This window comes from Canis lupus, chromosome 1 (assembly GCF_011100685.1).
Source record: "Canis lupus familiaris isolate Mischka breed German Shepherd chromosome 1, alternate assembly UU_Cfam_GSD_1.0, whole genome shotgun sequence".
Taxonomy (NCBI): domain Eukaryota; kingdom Metazoa; phylum Chordata; class Mammalia; order Carnivora; family Canidae; genus Canis; species Canis lupus.
The window spans coordinates 103,037,829-103,055,858 of record NC_049222.1 but is presented as its reverse complement, the minus strand read 5'-3'; the positions used below and the strand labels follow the sequence as shown (position 1 = coordinate 103,055,858).

At 51.8% G+C, this 18,030-nt stretch overlaps 1 protein-coding gene across 1 annotated transcript; it reads right to left on the bottom strand.

Moving 5' to 3' along the window:
- Positions 1–2,650: 2,650 nt before the first annotated feature.
- On the bottom strand, positions 2,651–6,946 carry UBE2S (ubiquitin conjugating enzyme E2 S). The gene is made up of 4 exons (NM_001286964.1): positions 6,773–6,946; positions 6,081–6,228; positions 4,836–5,026; positions 2,651–3,137 (listed from the first exon to the last, which is right to left on the bottom strand). Exons 1-4 carry the CDS (start codon positions 6,773–6,775, stop codon positions 2,808–2,810), a joined length of 672 nt encoding a protein of 223 aa, NP_001273893.1. The 5' UTR covers positions 6,776–6,946; the 3' UTR covers positions 2,651–2,807.
- Positions 6,947–18,030: the final 11,084 nt, after the last annotated feature.

Sequence of the window (18,030 nt, the reverse complement as noted above, 5' to 3'; positions counted from 1 at the left end):
ATAGGCAGAGGGAGAAGCAGGCTCCCTGCAAGGAGCCCGATGTGGGACTTTATCCCGGATGCCAGGATCACACCCTGAGCCAAAGGCAGATGCTCAACCACTGAGCCACCAGGTGTCCCTAAAATAAAATTTTAAAAATTAACAGAAATGGTAGTATATGCACTGTTTGCATGTTACCTTTTGTTCACTTAATCAAGTTTGGAGATCAGCCCGTTCACATATGAGTTTCTTTAGGTTTTAAAAATTCTGCAATACATGGGTGCCTGGCTGGCTGGGTCCATGGAGCATGCAACTCTTGATCTTGGGGTTGACTGTAAACCTCGTGCTGGGTGTAGAGATCACTTAAGCACCAAGAAACAGGACTACCAGCTCCTCAAAAGCCTTCCTGTGTTCCTCCCTGGCCTTAAGTAATCAGAATCTCCAGCTTTATGGAAACAATCCTGCTTTTACATTTTTACAATTCTACCACCTACATAGGTATGTTTAGCAGAACAACTCCTTTTTGCCTACTTTGGAATTGTGCGAACAGGCATCTGAACTGTGGGGAATCTTGTGACTTGCTGGTTTGGTTGATCATGACATTTGTGATTTCTCCATGCTGCTAGAAGCAGTATTAGTTCCCATTTTTGTTCTGTGCATTGTTTCTTGAATATACAATCTTTATACTGCTTGAAATTGGGACAAATGTTTAAAGCCTGCGGTATATGTGCAAGAATGCTTAGTATTAAGAAATGTGTGCTTGCTTTCCACCTATGAAGTTTCTGGGTGTGTTTTGGTATTATGTGCTCCTGCCAGGGGCATATGAAGGGGTCTCTAATTCTACAACCTCGTCAGCACTTGGTGTTGTCAGACTTTGACAACGTTTCCTGAGAGTGTAGTGCTATCAGCTTTGGCTTACACTGAATTTTCTCACCTAACTAGAGAGGAGTATCTTTTTATGTTTGGCAGTCATTTGGATTTCTGCTTTTGTGAAGCGTTTAAGTGCTTTTGCCCACTTTTGTGTTTCTTATTGATTTGTAGGGACTCTATATACATTGGATGAGTGCTTTTTGGTTGTAGGTCTTCAAATTATCTTGTCCCACTGACTTAATCTTCCATTCTAGGTAAATGAGTTGACTTTTTAACTTCAGTTCACTGATATAATTTACACAGAAATACACCCATTTTCAGTGTAATTTTGCTGAAATTACAAATTTATGCACCCATGTGACCACCAGTATACTCTTAAGATCTAGAGTGTTCTTATCACTCCAGAAAGCTCCCGTGCCTCATCCCAGATGGCCAATGCCAGGCTTTTGGCCCCTGAGTCACACTGCCTGTTCTGGAATTTCATCTAAGTGGAACCAGGTATTTCGTATACTTCTGTATACAGCTCACTTAGCAAAGAGTATTTCTGAGATTCATCCATGCCATTTTTGGCATGAATATTTTGCTGAATAGGATTTCCTTCTATGAACTCATGATTTCTCTGTGTTAATCTGTTGAGCATTTGGGCTGTTTGCATTTTTCACCAATTACTAAGGAAGCAACTCTGAAAGTTCATGTACAAGTCTTTATGTAGACATGCTTTCCCTCCTCTTTCCATTAGCATTTTTTGAGAAGACTATAATTTTTCTTAGTGGGACAAGTCAATTTAAAGCCAGCTGGCTGGGCAGCCTGGGTGGCTCAGCAGTTCAGTACTGCCTTCGGCTCAGGTTGTGGTCCTGGAGTCCCAGATCGAGTCCCACATCGGGCTTCCTGCGTGGAGCCTGCTTCTCCCTCTGCCTATGTCTCTGCCTCTATGTGTGTCTCTCATAAATAAAATCTTAAAAAAAAAAAAAAGCCAGCTGGCTGCCTCTAGTCTGTCCCTTCATAAAGGTTACAACGTGCCCAGACCCCATTCCACCCCTCCTACCACTCAGGTTTTGTGGTCTTCACGTCTGGCCCAACAAAAGTCCGAGACACACTTTCCGTGTACACGAAGCTAACCTGCCCCTTCCCTGGTGTGTGTGTGGGAGGGGGGGTGGCGGCAGAATCTGTCCATGATCAGGTCACTGGGGGGTTAAACAGGACTACCTGGGTGGCCACACCCAATCAGTGGAGCCTCTCAGAAGGACCTGGCCCTCAAGTGGGACACCTGAGGCTGAGAAGGGCCATGGGGGAATGACCCAGGGAGCTTCCAAGAGCAGAGGACAGCTTCTGAGCTCCTCCAAGTGGGTGGGACGGAAACCCACCATAAGCTTGAAGACCTTAGGACTTGTGCTTGCTGTGCCCACACTGCAGAGCAGCAGAGTGACTGGATGGGTGTCATTTCAGGCCTGGGACTTGAGGCTACTTATGCAGAAATACACATGGAACGTGCTTTGTCACCCTTAGCTGATCAGGTGATAGGTGCAACCAGCTAGGTCCACACCTGTCACCTGGCTGTCCTAGGCAGGGACACAGCCAAGCCACACACCGACTTCAGGAAAGAACAAGGACAGGTGTGATCAAGAGCAGGCCCAGCTCCCCAGCTTTCAGGTGGGACATGGGACCCCTCCCCGCAGTGCCGCAGCTGGACAGAGCTGGCTGCAGACTTCCAATAGGCTCTACGCTGCAGCCCTGTGCCTAGCTTGAAGGGCAGGGGTGGGGCGGTGCCCCAGTGTGGCAGAGGCAGTGGTCCTGGGATGTCTGCAAGGCAGAGCAGGTGCTTTTCCAACTTTATTTAGAAAAACAAATCCAGGTCCCAGTGCCCCCACACCCTCCCCCACCCCAGCCATAATTTAAATAACTTAGAGACAGAGTTGGGGGTTGGGGTCAGGGGTGGGTAGAACCGGGAGAAAAACCCACTACAGCCGCCGCAGTGCCCGCTTCTTGTCCGTCTTTTTCTTGGCTGCCAGCTTCTTATCCCGCTCACCCGCATGCTTCTTGGCCATGGGGCCATCGGCTCCACCTGGGCCCCCCGGGGCCATGGGGTCAGTGGAGGGGGTGGCACCCCCACTGGCCAGGGCCCTGCCCGCCTCGGTGCTCCCGCTGCTGGACCCGCTGGCACCCCCATGGATCTCTGTGAGCAGGCGGGCGCGGGCGGCATACTCCTCGTAGTTCTCCAAGAGCAGGCGGCCTGCCTCCTCATTGAGGGCCGACTCGGGGTTGGGGTGGATCAGCAGGCACTTGATGGTCTGTGGGGAGATGGGCCAGGTCAGGGCCAGACACCCAGAGTGGCTGTTCCCTGTTCTCAACACCAGTCCCCAAGTAGGCTCTGGCCCAGCCCCCACTTGTGTCCTCCCCTGCACAGGCCACAGAAGGAACTTGACTGAGGTTGCTCGGGAACAATTTAAGACAATTTAGGACAATGTTGGGCTCTGGAGTCCCAAGACAAACTCAGGGTGGTCACCACTGGATCTACCAGGATCCCAAGTGCACAGCTAGACTCCAGCTGCCTGGATCATAGCCGAGAAAGGCACCAGGATGTCAATAAAGAAGGACTATCCTTGAGGAGCACCCAGAGGGAGGCCAAGGAAGGGAGCCAGTCCCAATACCCTTCATGAGCCCCCTTTAACCGAGGAGTAGGCTGAAGCTGCAAGCACAGGGACACCCTGCAGGTAGACATGGCCACACCAGCTGTGGCCCCTCCACCAGGGTCACCATGGTGTCCATTCCACCTCTACCTTCAGCCACTGGGAAAAGGAGCCTGTGAAGCCCAAAACACACCTAGCCTCAACCAGGTGACAAGACCTTTGTCACCTGCGATTGAGGCCAGTGAGAGCTGCTCCCCCTTGCTGCTGTGACAAAGCACCAGACCCAGCAAACATCACCAATGGTCATCAGGGACCTAGGACCACAGCCAAATCCTGACCACTGAACCCACAGCCAGAGGCCCCTCTCGCAGCTCACTCCCGGGTGAGCACCAACCCAGGCTCCGCACTGTGGCTCCCTGGGGTCACCTGGGGACACAGAGTGACTCTGTGAGCTCTACTCCAGGATCCCTGGCAGCCATGGCTGACACTCCAGGGAGAAAAAGATGTTTACCTAGGAGCTCAATTCTCCCCAAGTGCCCTGAAGGAAACTCAGTTTCCCCATCCCCCACCATCTGCCACTGGGGCTCATCAGCAATTCCATTAAAAACAAAATTACTTTTTTTTTTTTTTTTTTTTAAGTAAGCTCTCCACCTAACATGGGGTTTGAACTCCCGATCCCAGGCCCCAAGATCAAGAGTTGCATACTCTTCCGACTGAGCCTGTCAGGTGCCCCTAAAAAACATCTCTTCAGCTTTAGTGGGGTGGGGAGTGGCCTTTGGGGATCATGGGTGTCTCCATCTTGGCTTGGCTGATACTGCTCTGTTGGGGCTGTGGAGCAGCACCCCTGGTTGGCCCCTGCTAGATACAATTACAAACCTCTCCTAACAATGCAAAACGTCCCTGGTGGTACAAATCACTGCTGTTTGAGAAACAGAAGTTTATGAAAATATTCTAGAACTATAGCAGTGACGGTTGCACAAGTTTTGTGATTACTATATACCCAACAACTGTATACTTAGAATGTTGAATTTTATATCATAAGTTATAGATTAGGAAAAAGCCCAACACCCCTAACCAAATGCTTGACTTGTACTATCAGAAAGTATCCTATTATACAAACCCATTGCTTGTTCTACAGCAAAGGTACCCCAGGTACTGCACCACCTATACAACCATACTTAGTGTCCTGGGTAAAGCACTGCCAATCCTCCCAGAACTTTCCAGCTGGAAATCTGGATTTTTTATATGGAAACTCCCAACTACTTCAGAGTTAGTTTTACTACAAGAAACAATGCACCATGGCTCTGACATCACTGGGACATCCAGGAGGGAGGAGGCCTGGGCCATCTCAGAACTCACCAGCAGGACATGCCGGATGCCCAGCTCAGCTGTCCAGTCCCTCTTGAGCACGTTGACGCAGATCTCACCGTTGGCGCCCACATTGGGGTGGAAAATCTTGGTCAGGAAGTAGCCCTTGGGTGGGGAGGCAGGAAAGTCCTTCCCCAGCAGGAGTTTCATGCGGAACAGGCCTCCGGCATAAGGGGTCCCCTCTGGAGGGAGGGAGAGGGGATTCAGTCAGGAGGCTCAGGACTCTCTGTGAGGCCAGTGCCTTGATACCTCCTCCACCAGAAGCGAGGTTCCCAGGGGCCCCATAGCCACCCCTGGATGCCTCTTCTCTCCCAAGTGTCCTGGTCATGTACCCTTCCCAAGATTCCCACTCACTTGCCTTCCATCTCCTTGGGAGGCCTGTAGGCAAGTGATGGGACTGTTCTGTCACTTCGGGTCTTCCCGCCTGCCCACCTCAGTGAATGGTTCTGGACCCATGTTGTTCCTCACGCCCTGGTCCCCCCACAATACCCTGCACCGTGGTAGCCTGGGCAGCTGACCTCCTGGTCTCCTCCTGAACCTGTCCTCCCCTCCTCTCAACTGAACACTGCAGTCATCACCTGTGCTTTAAATCCGCCAATGGCTTCCTTTCTGAACTCCTTCCAGACTCCTGCAAGCCCTAAACGTTCATCGGTCTCTTCTTCCTGTTCCTACCAAGTATCCAGGGCACCTGCCTCAGGCCCTCCCCTATCTGGGAGCAATGACGCCCTCACCACATCCCGCTCCTGACCAGGTTCTCCATCACAAGGTCCTCCACCACATGCTCATGCCGCCTCTCAGCTTACTTTGTGACAACAGCTCACTACATCCCTGCACGGTTCCACAGTCACGTGCGATCACTTGGTTATTACTGTTCCCTCCTGTGACACTGCATCTGGCTTGCTTCCCTCCCCTGTCTTGGGGGCCCACCCTCCAGGTCCCAGAGAACCCCTATCTGACAAACCCCAGTAAGGTGCCCATTAAATGCTCTCACTCCCTGCAGGAAAAATATACGCAATGCTCTGTTATTTGTGTGTCTCTGTGCAGCCCACCACTGTATCTCCAGCACCTGGCAGAGCCAACTTATAACAGGGGGTTCCTATTCTTGTTCTAGTTCTGGTTTTTAGGTTCCACGTATAAGCGAAATCATACGCTATTTGTCTGCCTTTCTGACCTACTCTTGTACTGATGGGGAGATATCTATAAGCACACCCATCCTCCTTCCAGTCCCACACTCACCAGGGCCCTCGATGGTGACCTGCAGGTCAGTGAGGTCTTCCTCGTTGGGAAAGACCTTGATGCCATCAGGCGGGTCAGCAGTCAGCGTTGTCACCTCCTTATACACCAAGCGAATGATGTGGGGGGGCAGGTTCTCCACATTGGAGTTCTGGACATAGAGAAAAAGGAGTGAGCAACCGGCAGAGCCAGGGCCTCCCGCAGATAGGATGCTAGGGCCATCCTGGTGTTGACCCGGCAGCCCCAGACACCCCACCCAGTACGCTTCTAGGGTCGTCCCAGGCTGGCCTCTCGCCAAAAATGGGGGCGGTCTTTCAAGGGGCTTGCGGGTGGGTCCGGTATCCCCCCTCCAAAAAAGATCCCGGCTGTGCCCGAGGCCTACCCCGGCCCCCTCCCCTACCTAACCTTGAAGAAACCTTCAGTCAGGGCTGGAGACGAATACCTTGCTCCCGGAACCCCCACGGCCCAGCCACAAAGCCCGAGAGCCCTCTCCGGGGCTCAGCCCGGCCTTCCCCTCGGGGAACCTGCGAGACGCCCAGCCTCCACTCCTGCCCGCCTCCAGGAAGGCCTGTGACCCATCTCAGGCCCGGGACACCCCCCAATACACACGGTCCGCGAGAGGCTCCTGAGACCCCGCCTCCTCCTCCAGCGGGGGCCCCCCGACCGCCTAACCCGGGCCTGGCCTCCGCGCTCACCATGACTGTGGCTGGCCGGGGGCGGGTCCCCCCGGCCCCTTTCCTGCTCTCTCCGGGCCGCCGGCTGGGGCGGGGGGCCCAACTGCTGCCGCTGTGGCCCTGGAGAGGCCCCGGCGGCCCCGCTCCGCTCCCGGCTGTTTCCGACGGCCGCCGCGCAGCGCGCCTAGAACTCCGCCTGCCCCAAGTACCCGGCCGCACTGAGCCGGCCGCGCGCGCAACGCCGCCCTTTTATAGCCGCCTGTAGGCCACACCCCCCCACGGTCCCGGAGTGCCGCGCCTTGACCCGTGATGTCACCGCGCACGGCCCTAGGCGTTCGAGGCTCTCGCTCCCTTCCCGTAAGCTGCAAGAAGACTCAGGAGAAGTTGGGGAGGGGGGCACGCGGCGGGCCGGCCAATGGGGACGCGCGGGGGTCGTAATGGGGTCCCTGGAGAATGGGGGCAATGCGGCGGGATGATGGAGGAGCAGAAGACGCGAGGGGGAACGCGCCCGCTGATTGGATCGTTTGAATGAGACACCTCCCTGGCCCGGCGTGCGCGCGCGTGCACTGACGCCCAGGAAATCGCGCACGCGGCTAACGGTCGGCCGCGGAGCCGGGGCGGGGCGAGGATGGGCGGGACTAGGGGGGGTTAAACGGATGATGGAAGGCTCCCTGGCCAATAGGGACGCGCAATCGTGGAATGGCGTCACGAGGCTCGTACGCGGCAGACCCTGGCGGAGAAGGCGGAGCCAGGGGACGGGGAGGGGTGGAGGATAGCCAATGGGGCTCTTCCCAGTGAAGGCCAAGCCGCTCGCAGCCAGTGAAATCCGTCAGTTTTGTATATGCAAATGAGGTACGCGCGGACCCCGGCCGGCTCCTCTGCCAGCTACAGTTTTCTGCGCGGCGCCATTTTGTGCGGGTAGTGCCGGGTGACCCGCGTGGTGCGTTCCGTGGCGCGAAAGAGCCGGCTGCGCTGCCGCGAGGGCTGAACCGCTGGTGGCCCGGCAATCGTGCCGGGCGTCAGTCAGGACGTCGGGTTTCTGTTAACCCCCACGTGGGAGACGGCCGCTGGGGCCCTTCGTGACGTGCAGGAGGGAGGTCGAGGCACGGCCCTGACAGTGAGGGGCGCTGGGCCTCTGCCCTGCACGCCTGCCCTGGGGATGCAGTGTCCCCGACGGGCCTCGGTGTCCACTCTGCAGGCCTGTGCTGACCCTGATGGGAATGGGAAGACCCCTGGCACCACCAGTACTCTCATGTGTGGGGCCCAGTCTCCGGGAACAGGACCCCCACAGTTGTGGAGGATTGGCCAGGCACTGAACGTCAGTCTCAGTATGCTGGGTACAGGGGACTCCCCCTGAGGAGTTCACAAGGACACAGAAGGAAGGGGTTCTCAGCTCTCCCCTCCCCCCGCCCCCCACCACAACCCAGCAGCAGGGACAAGGCTGAGGAGGTAGTCATCGGAAGGCCACGGCAAAGAGGATAACAGTGTGGGACCGACATTGTTCTTCCTCAGCGAGCCTGGTGAGCCCAGTCATGGTCACACTTGCTGTTGACAACCCTGTCCAATGGATAGCAGTAGGATTCCACTCTGGACTCGAGCACTGGGGCTGTGCAGGCAGGATGCTTTGAGAATCGGCATAGTAAAGGGAAGAAAGCCCTGCTGTCATCAGGCTTCCATCCTCCTGGGAAAGTCAGACAAGAATACGCTGTCCTGTTGGAGGGTGATAGACTGCAGAAGGGTACATCAGGGCCAGGGGCACAGAACGGGGTGGAGGAGTGCTTTGGGCAATGGGAAGGTCTATGGGAAGAGCACTCAGTGAGAGGGAACCGTAGGCACAAGGTCCTGGAAAGAGGATCACAGCCGTTGAGTTTCAGGCACCACCAGGGAGCTGGCAGGCTGGGTAAGCGAGCTTGGCGAGTGGAGGGTGCCTAGGGCAGAAGCAGTGAGATCACAAGTTCAGGCCGCAGTAAGCAGTGTTCTTTCCTTCAGTCAAGGAGGAACTGCTGGAGGCTCTGAGCAGAGCACATCTCCATCTGGCCCATGGGCAGGAATAGAGAGACCCAAGAGAAGGCCCTGGCAGCCATGCAGGTGGAGGCACATGGGGTCGCGAGCAGTGACGGGGCTCAGTGCAAGTCAGCAGGACCTGGTGTGGGGGAGAGGGAAGGACCACCTATGCCCTGAACAGCCACCTTGACGTGTGGGTCAGCACACCAGACCCACTACTCAGTTCTGCCGAGCCAACCTGCAGACCAAGGGGGGTGGCCATGTTCCAGTCATACTTAGGTCAGTGTTTACCAAGCCTGGGAATCCGAATCCCGACACGCACCATCCTCTGCCCACTATGTTTTGACTAACCTCCAAACTGCTATAAGCATACTCTGTCCCCACGGCCCCCTGGGCTGCCTTTCTGTTGGTTCCAGTATCAGCCAGGCTGTCTCACCTGAGCACACATGGACATGAGTCTCCTCCTTCTCTTTTCTCAGGGCCTTGGCTCCTCTCATCTTCCCTCCCTCTCACTCCCATACTTGTTCCCTTCAGCCTCTTTGATCTTGGTCTGTTAGAATTTGTCATTTCTTGATTGCTTACATGTTTATCATGTTACCTCTGAGTGGATCAGCCCCAGGAGAACAGGGACTCTGCTGAGCCCCTAGCAGAGAGTGCCTGACAGATCGAAGGTGTTCATTCATTCAGTAGGTATTTACTGGGCACCTCCTGTGTGTGGGGCAACATTCTGGGTGCATGGGGTACCTGTTTGCCCTGTAGCAGGGGAAGGCAGACATAAAACAATCCCACAGGACGCCTGGGTGGCTCAGCAGTTGAGCATCTGCCTTTGGTTCAGGACGTGATCCTGGGGTCACAGGATCAAGTCCCACATCGGGCACCTTGTGTGGAGCCTGCCTCTCCCTCTGCCTAAGTCTCTGTCTCTCTCTGTGTGTCTCTTATGAATAAATCTTTTTTTAAAATAAATTTTTATTTATTTATGATAGTCACAGAGAGAGAGAGAGAGAGAGAGAGAGGCAGAGACTCAGGCAGAGGGAGAAGCAGGCTCCATGCACCGGGAGTCCGATGTGGGACTCAATCCCCGGTCTCCAGGATCGCGCCCTGGGCCAAAGGCAGGCGCCAAACCGCTGCACCACCCAGGAATCCCCCTCATGAATAAATCTTAAAAAAAAAAATCCCACAAATAAGTAGAACTTAGGATACGTGGAAGGGAGCAAGAAGACATAGAGGAGAGAGGTAATATGGGCACCATGGTGAATTTCAAGCCAGGCGGCCAGGGTAGGCCTCATCAAGCAGGTGTCATTCCAATTGGAATCTGAAGGAAGGCAGGAAGTGAGTGATGCACTTGTCAGAGGAAGAGCATTCCAGGCAGTGGGAACTGCTGGACCACAGGATCAGCACATTGGAGGGACTGCAGGGAGGCCAACGTGGGTGGAACAGGTAGGGAGTGGAGGGCTGAAGTGTGTGCGGTCAAGGTAGGGGTATTACGCAGGGCCTTTGAAGCCATGGTTAGAACTCTGGCCTTTTCTCTGAGGGAATAGGGAGCCACTTCAGGGCTTTGAGCAGAGGAGTGCTGTGGTCTGACTCTGATCTTTCCAGATACCTGGACTGCTGGATAGAGAAGAGGGGTGGTGAGGGCAGAGGCCAGGCAGCAGGAGGAGGGTGTCACAGTAATCCTGAGAAGGAAGGGTGGTAGCAATGAAAGAAGATCTGTAGATGGCCAGTAAACATGTGACAAAATGCTCAACATCATTAACCATCAGGGAAATGCAAATTAAAACCACGATGAGATCCCACTTCATACCACCAGGCTGGTTATTATAAAAAAGTCAGATAATAGCGAGTGTTGGAGAGGATGTGGAGAAAACGGAACTCTTACAAACAACTGGTGGGAACAGAAGATGGTACCACTGCTTTGGAAAACATTCTTGCACTTCCTCAAACGTTCACCCATCAGGTACCATGTGACCTGGCAATTCTCATCCCTAGTGTTACCCCAGAGAAATAAAAACATGTGCACATAAAAAGTCATAGGCAGATGTTCATAGCAGCATTATTCATGATCACTGGAAGGTGGGAACAGCCTAGAAGCTCACCGGCTGATGAATGGACAGATCTGCTGCAGTATCACCACACCATGGGATGTCATACGGTGGCAGGAAGGAAAGCAGTTCTTTCTTTTTTTTTTTTTTAAATTTTTATTTATTTATGATAGTCACACAGAGAGAGAGAGAGGCAGAGACTCAGGCAGAGGGAGAAGCAGGCTCCATGCACCAGGAGCCCGACGTGGGACTCCATCCCGGGTCTCCAGGATCGCGCCCTGGGCCAAAGGCAGGCGCCAAACCGCTGCGCCACCCAGGGATCCCAGGAATGCAGTTCTTACGAAAGCTACAAAATGGAGGAAGACTCAGAAACAGTATGTTGAGGGGAAGCAGCCAGTTACAAAGGACCACATATTTTATGTCTATTTTTAAAATATTTTATTTATTTGAGAGAGAGAGTATGAACAGGGTGGAGGGGCAGAGGGAGAGGGAGAAGCAGGCTCCCCACTGGGCAGGGAACCCAACGTGGGGCTTGATCCCAGGAGCCCAGGATCATGACCTGAGCTGAAGCAGTTGGTTAACCCACTGAGCCACACAGGTGCCCCAGGACAATGTATTTTATGATCCCATTGACATGAAGTGCCCAGAATCATCAAATCTATCCATACAGTGATTGCCTGAGCCAGGTGGGGGTAGCTCATTGGTGCAGATTTTCTTTTTTGGCTGCTGAAAAGCTAAGATTGTGATGCTTGCACAACTCTCTTAGTAGATGAAAAACCATTGAATTGTGTGCTTTAAATGGGTAAAGTGTGTAGATGGGGTGTGGATGGAGGTGGGAGAAGGGGCTGGGCTCCTCAGGGCGTCAGGCCATGCTCCTCAGAGCCCTAGGGAACCAGTGAGGAGTCTGAGTAAGGGGGTTTGGTATTCAAAGTGACACTAGCTCCGGTGCTGTGTGGTTGGGAGTGGAGGCAGGAGACCTAGCAGCTGGGGGCTGTGGTTTGGGCTGGGGTGGATCCCCACATCCCACACCATTGGTGTGTGGAGACTTTCTGCTTGCACTGCTCCAGAAAGGAAAGGTTCTAGGATTCTTTGGCCAGTGGGCATTCACGCTGGGTTCAATCTGTGGCTAGAAGCTGTTGTGAACACACCTCAGCGTTGATCTGTGGGCACAGTCCTGAGCTTTTCTGGAGAAGTCCCTAGAGTGGGATTGCAGAAAGAGCATATGTGTTTGCAGTTCTGTCGAGTGGCCTCTGTTTGGACACCCCTACCCCCCAATCAGGACCCGTCCATTCAACAAGTGTTTGTTTTGAGTTTTGTTTTTATTTTGTGTTTTTTTGTGCCAGCTGTTTGCCACGTGCTGTTCCAGGTGCTTGGGCTGTATCCATGACCAAGACAGGAAACCAAACAGTGGCTTTGTGGGGCTTTCATGTAGTCAGGAGAGAGATGGTAAACGAGTAAGCACAGAAGCCAGGGTGGTCAGCTGTCCTGGTTTGCCCCAGCTGCAGGACTCCTGGTGCTGAACCTGGGAACGTCTCGGTCTAGTTTGTAAGAAAAGTTGGTAGTGCAAAATGACACTAGTTACCAGAAAGCTTAGAGCAGGGTAAGGAGTGTCAGGAGCATAGAGGAGGGAATCTGATGCAGGGTGGTCAGGGTAGACTTTCATCCAGAAGGATGAATTGGAGCAAAGATTTAAAGGATGCGAGGGAGCACGTTTTGTGGAGATCTGGAGGAAACCGTTCCAGGCAGGGATGCAACTGACGTCACTGTCTTGATGCGGGAATGAGCCTGAATATTGCAGTCTGCAAAAGCACCATGGGCAAACCAGGTGCTTTCTCTTTTCTGAGCACTTCCTTTCCTCCCCTCGTGGCTGAGCATCTTCCCGTGTGTAAGGGCCTCCATCTTCATCTCCGAGGCCGCCCTTTGTGTCTGCCCTTGGTGGCCTCAAAATCTCCAAGCTCATAGTCTGTAGGTGATTAACAAGAGCCGTGTTCCCTTTTTGTCCGGAGAGCAGAAGTTGGAGCTCTCCTGGGTGGGAGGGCCCTTCATTGATTAGTGAATTCGCCTGAGATGGATCAGGTTGTCCCTCTAGTGATGGATGCGCTGGTAATAAAATGCATGCCCGGCCCCCTGCAGGCTCAGTCCTAGAAAGCAGGGCAGTCTCTACAAAGGATACAAACACACTTTACGGCCCTGGGGGCTTCCTTTAATGGCTGCAAAGCCCGTAGACTCTGATGCACACCCAGATTAAACAGGTCAGTGCCAGTGAGGATGGGAGCAGGCTGGAGTTCTCACACACGTGGACTGACAGGGCTCTTGAGGTTGCAGCTTGGCATTTGAGTAGCAAACCTTTATTTGTTTATTAAGATTTTATTTATTTTATTTGAGATGGGGGAAGGGGCGGAGGGAGAGAGAATCCCAAGCAGACTTTCGGCTGAGTGCCAAGCCCGACACAAGGCTGGATCTCAAGACCACGAGATCATGACCTGATCCAAAGCCAAGAGTTGGATGCTTAACAGACTGAGACCCCCAGGTGCCCCTTAGTAGCAAATCTTTAAAACACACTGCCTTCCAACTCGGACATTCCTGTCCTGGGAGCTCATTCCAGGGAAAAAGGAGTGAATGCACCAAGTGATACACAAAAGATGTGCCTTTGGCCCAGGGCGCGATCCTGGAGACCTGGGATCGAATCCCATGTCAGGCTCCCGGTGCATGGAGCCTGCTTCTCTCTCTCTGCCTCTGTCTCTGCCTCTCTCTCTCTCTGTGTGACTATCATAAATAAATAAAAATTAAAAAAAAAAAAAGATGGGATCCCTGGGTGGCGCAGCGGTTTGGCGCCTGCCTTTGGCCCAGGGCGCGATCCTGGAGACCCGGGATCGAATCCCATGTCAGGCTCCCGGTGCATGGAGCCTGCTTCTCCCTCTGCCTGTGTGTCTGCTTCTCTCTCTCTCTCTGTGACTATCATAAATAAATAAATTAATTAAAAAAAAAAGATGTCCCTCAGGGTGTTGTTTATAATAATGAAAAATGGTGAAAACTGGAACGTGTATGGATAGGCACTGGGATATGCCACTTCCATGAGTCGACAGGCTATGCAATACTCTGCCGCAGTTAAACATTATGGTGAATTTGTTGTTGGAATCACTGGTGTCTCACAGCCTGATGAAGGTCCTGAATCCTTTTCCCTGAAAAGATCACACACAAATGCTGGCCAATGCAAGAGGAATGGTAAAATTAGAAAATTATCATTTGTCAAACATGGATTCTATCAGTGTTAAGTGCCTGGACTGGATCATTGTACTGTGGATGTGTGAGAGGATGTCCTTGTTCTTCAGAAATGTCCCTTTGGCAAAAAAAAAAAAAAAAAAAAAAAAAAAAAAGAAAAAGAAAGAAAGAAAGAAAGAAAAAAAGAAATGTCCCTTTGGGGATCAAGGGGTCTGACGTATGCTGCTTACTCTCAAATGCCTCTGGAGGGGAAAAAAAAAGAATCTTTATAGGGAAAGGAAATCCTAAAACAGTGTGTTGGAATGTTAACAACCAGTGAATTGGCCAAGGGTATACAGAAGCTCTTGTAACTGTTCTGCAAGTTTGAAATGATTCAAAGCACAAAGTGAAAAGATGCAGAGGGAGTAGCATATGCAGACATCTGGTGTAGAATTCAGAAGCACGCAAACCTTCCCCGTCAAACAGGTTAAGAATAGCTGCAGAGGGGCTGTGTTGACTGACTGGTTGGAGTTGCAGATTAAGCATGTTAGGCCGCACAGGCAGGAATGCTCATGTCAACTCTGATCCTTGACTTGCACAGCAAGTATGTGGATCAGATTGCTCTCTTCCTGGTGGAACACAGATGAAGTAGGGGACTGACATACAGGCCGTGTTCAATGGAAAATGCATGCCTTCAAGCCCTGGCATTCCAACTCTGAGTGGGAAGCTGGTCACCCTGTAGGGCCAAGGGACAAGCCTGGCATACTCCTGGGCCTGTGCCCAGTGAGGGGAATGCCAGTCTAAGCCTGCACCCCTTACATTTAAGTTCAAACTGATTTTTATTTTTTATTTATTTATTTTTAAATATTTTTTAAAAAGATTTTATTTATTTATTCATAGAGACACAGAGAGAGAGGCAGAGACACAGGCAGAGGGAGAAGCAGGCATCATACAGAGAGCCTGATGTGGGACTCGATCCAGGCTCTCCAGGAGTCGCCAGGATCATGCCCTGGGCTGCAGGCAGTGCTAAACCGCTGCGCCACGGGGGCTGCCCTCAAACTGATTTTTAAAAAATAGGTGGTACACTGACACAAAAATTCAGAAGCACAAAAGAATTTATGTTGACGAACTCTAGATGTCCATTTTCCCTTCCACAGGCAAACCATACGAGCCAGAATAGGCCCCACTATGCTGCAGTAATGAGTAGCCTCAAAGGCCCAGTTGTTAAAGGAACAGGGTTACTCCTCCCTCACACCACATACCTTTTGAAGCTTGGCTGGAGTCCCTATCTGGCATCACTCTTATTCTGGGCCCAGGCCGGCAAAGCAGGTACTACCTGAGAGAATGCCAGTGAGCATAGCAGGGTTTTCCCCAGGAGGATCCATCTGCACACTGGCTCTCAGAAGTGTCTACCTGGAAAGGTACTTCGGTTCCCACTCCACACAGGTCACAAGGGCACATCTGAGCTCAAGGGGGCAGGGAAGTATGGGCCCTCTGTGCATCTAGGAGGAGAATCTGTGAGTGCTTGGTAAACCCAGGCTCAGGTGCACAGCATGGCCCACCCCTAATTATCTGCAGACAAAAACACTAATGAAAAGATATGATTCCATGGGCAGCCCAGGTGGCTCAGTGGTTTAGCACTGCCTTCGGCCCAGGGTGTGATCCTGGAGACCCAAAATCAAGTCCCATGTCCGATTCGCTCCATGGAGCCTGCTTCTCCCTCTGCCTGTGTTCTGCCTCTCTCTCTGTGTATCTCTCATGAATAAAATCTTTTTTTTTTTTTGTTTAAAGGTGATTCCTGAGAATATGCAGTCAACCCTTATAATCACCACTGGGGACACTTTACAAGTGAACATAACAGGAATGCCTAAGTGGCTTAGTGATTGAGTGTCTGCCTTTGGCTCAGGTCGTGACCCCGGGATTCAGGATTGAGTCCCACATTGGGCTCCTTGCAGGGAGCCTGCTTCTCCTCTGCCTATGTCTCTGTGTCTCTCATGAATATATAAATAAAATCTTTAAAAACAAACAACAGGGATCCCTGGGTGGCTCAGCGGTTTAGTGCCTGCCTTCGGCCCAGGGCATGATTCAGGAGTCTTGGGATCGAGTCCCACGTCAGGCTCCCTGCATGGAGCCTGCTTCTCCCTCTGCCTGTGTCTCTGCCTCTCTCTCTCTCTATGTCTCTCATGAAGAAGTAAAATCTTAAAAAAAAAAAAAAAAAAAAAGTGAACATAACAGCAGTACTTGAATACACCACACGCATCCCCTACTGCCCTGCTAATCTCTAACCAAGCAAGTGACCCTGAGTAAGTGCGATCTGGCCAGTGGTGAACACTTAACCATACTGAAGGGGGATGAGGCTCTTTCAAACACAGATCACACTTCTTCCTCCAGCAACCTAGTAGTGGGCACCTCCCCACAAGAAGGGTGTGGTGTTCCTACCTGTTGTGTCAAACACCAGTCCAGATGTTGCTGTGAGGTATTTTGTAGATGTGATTTTTTTTTAATTTATCTGAGCATGGAGAGGGGAAGAGGGAGAGAATCTCAAGATGACACACCACTGAGTGTGGAGCCTGATGTGGGGCTTGATCTCAAGACCCATGAGATCATGTCTTGAGCTAAAATCAAGAGTCCAATGCTTAACCAACTGAGCTACCCAGGAGCCCCTTGTAGATGTGATTAATTCTACCTGTTGACTTCAATTAAAGGAGTTTATTCTAGATCACATGGGTGGGCCTCGTCCAATCAGTTGAAGGCCTTAAGACCAAAACCTGAAGTAACTTAGAGAAGGAATTTTGTCTCAAGGCTGTAACACAGAAAGCTGGCCTGAATTTCCAGCCTCTTGACCTGCCTCACAGACTTTGGATTTGCCAGCCCCCCACAATTGTGAGGCAGTTCCTTAAAATGAATCTACACACACATACACTCACATCCTATTGGCTCTGTTTTTCTGGAGAACCCTGATTGATAGAGTAAAATTTAAAATTTGGGAAACACTTAAATGCATCATAGAGGAAGGCGTTTCTCTCTTTTTTTAAAGATATTATTCTTTACACCCAATGTGGGGCTCAAACTCACAACCCTGAGATCAGGAATCTCATGCTCCACCAACTGAGCCAGCCAAGCACCCCAGGAAGGGATTTTCTTAATGATAAAATCAATTCTGAAGTGCGGTGTACACACAACCCACAGCCAGAAGATTGTGTAAATGAGCTTTTCAATGCAAGATGCAAATCAACAATTCTCAACAAACACTCAGGTGCCCCTAGGGGAGATGTGTCCTAAAGTTCATAAAGCCAAGCTTTGGAGGCACCTCCTCTCCCCACTGTGGCTTATAGTCAAACATGAATATGGGGATGGGGCAGCTCTTATCATCATTACGCAAATATCTTAATGTACTGGGGAAAATGCTTCCTGTTTCTCCTAAAAACTGGTGTTTGAATGGACGGTGTCATGGCATCACCCCACCCCAATGGCTGGAATTGTGTCCCCTCAAAGAACTATTGAAGTCCTAACCTCCAGGATCTGTGAACGTGATCTTACTTGGGAATAGGGTCTGTTCAGATGACTGAGTTTAGAAGAAGTCACTGACAACTGGTGTCCTTACAAAATAGGGAGCTTTGTAGACAGACAGGTAGAGAGGGAAGGTGATGTGTGTCGAGGAATGCCAGGCACTGCCAGCAGACCACTCATGCCAGGAGAGAGGCACAGCACCAGTTCTGCCTGGCCTCAGAAGGAGCCAACCCTCCAGAACTAGCAGGTGGCACATTTCTGTTGCTTTAGCTGCTTGTCACAGCAGCTCCAGCAAACACGGCACAGCACCTCAATGATACTCCACCAAAGGACTCAAATAGAAGTAAGTGCAAACAAATGCTTAAATGCATGGAGGGAAGAGGCTTTCTTAGGAAGATGCCAGGGACATAAAGGCACCATGCAGCCACCCTCTGTCCCTGCCCCCTAGTGTGGTGACAGACTCATTCCTAGATGCCTCTCCCCACCTCATCCACGCAGGGGACTCCCCGGTGACATAAACACAGA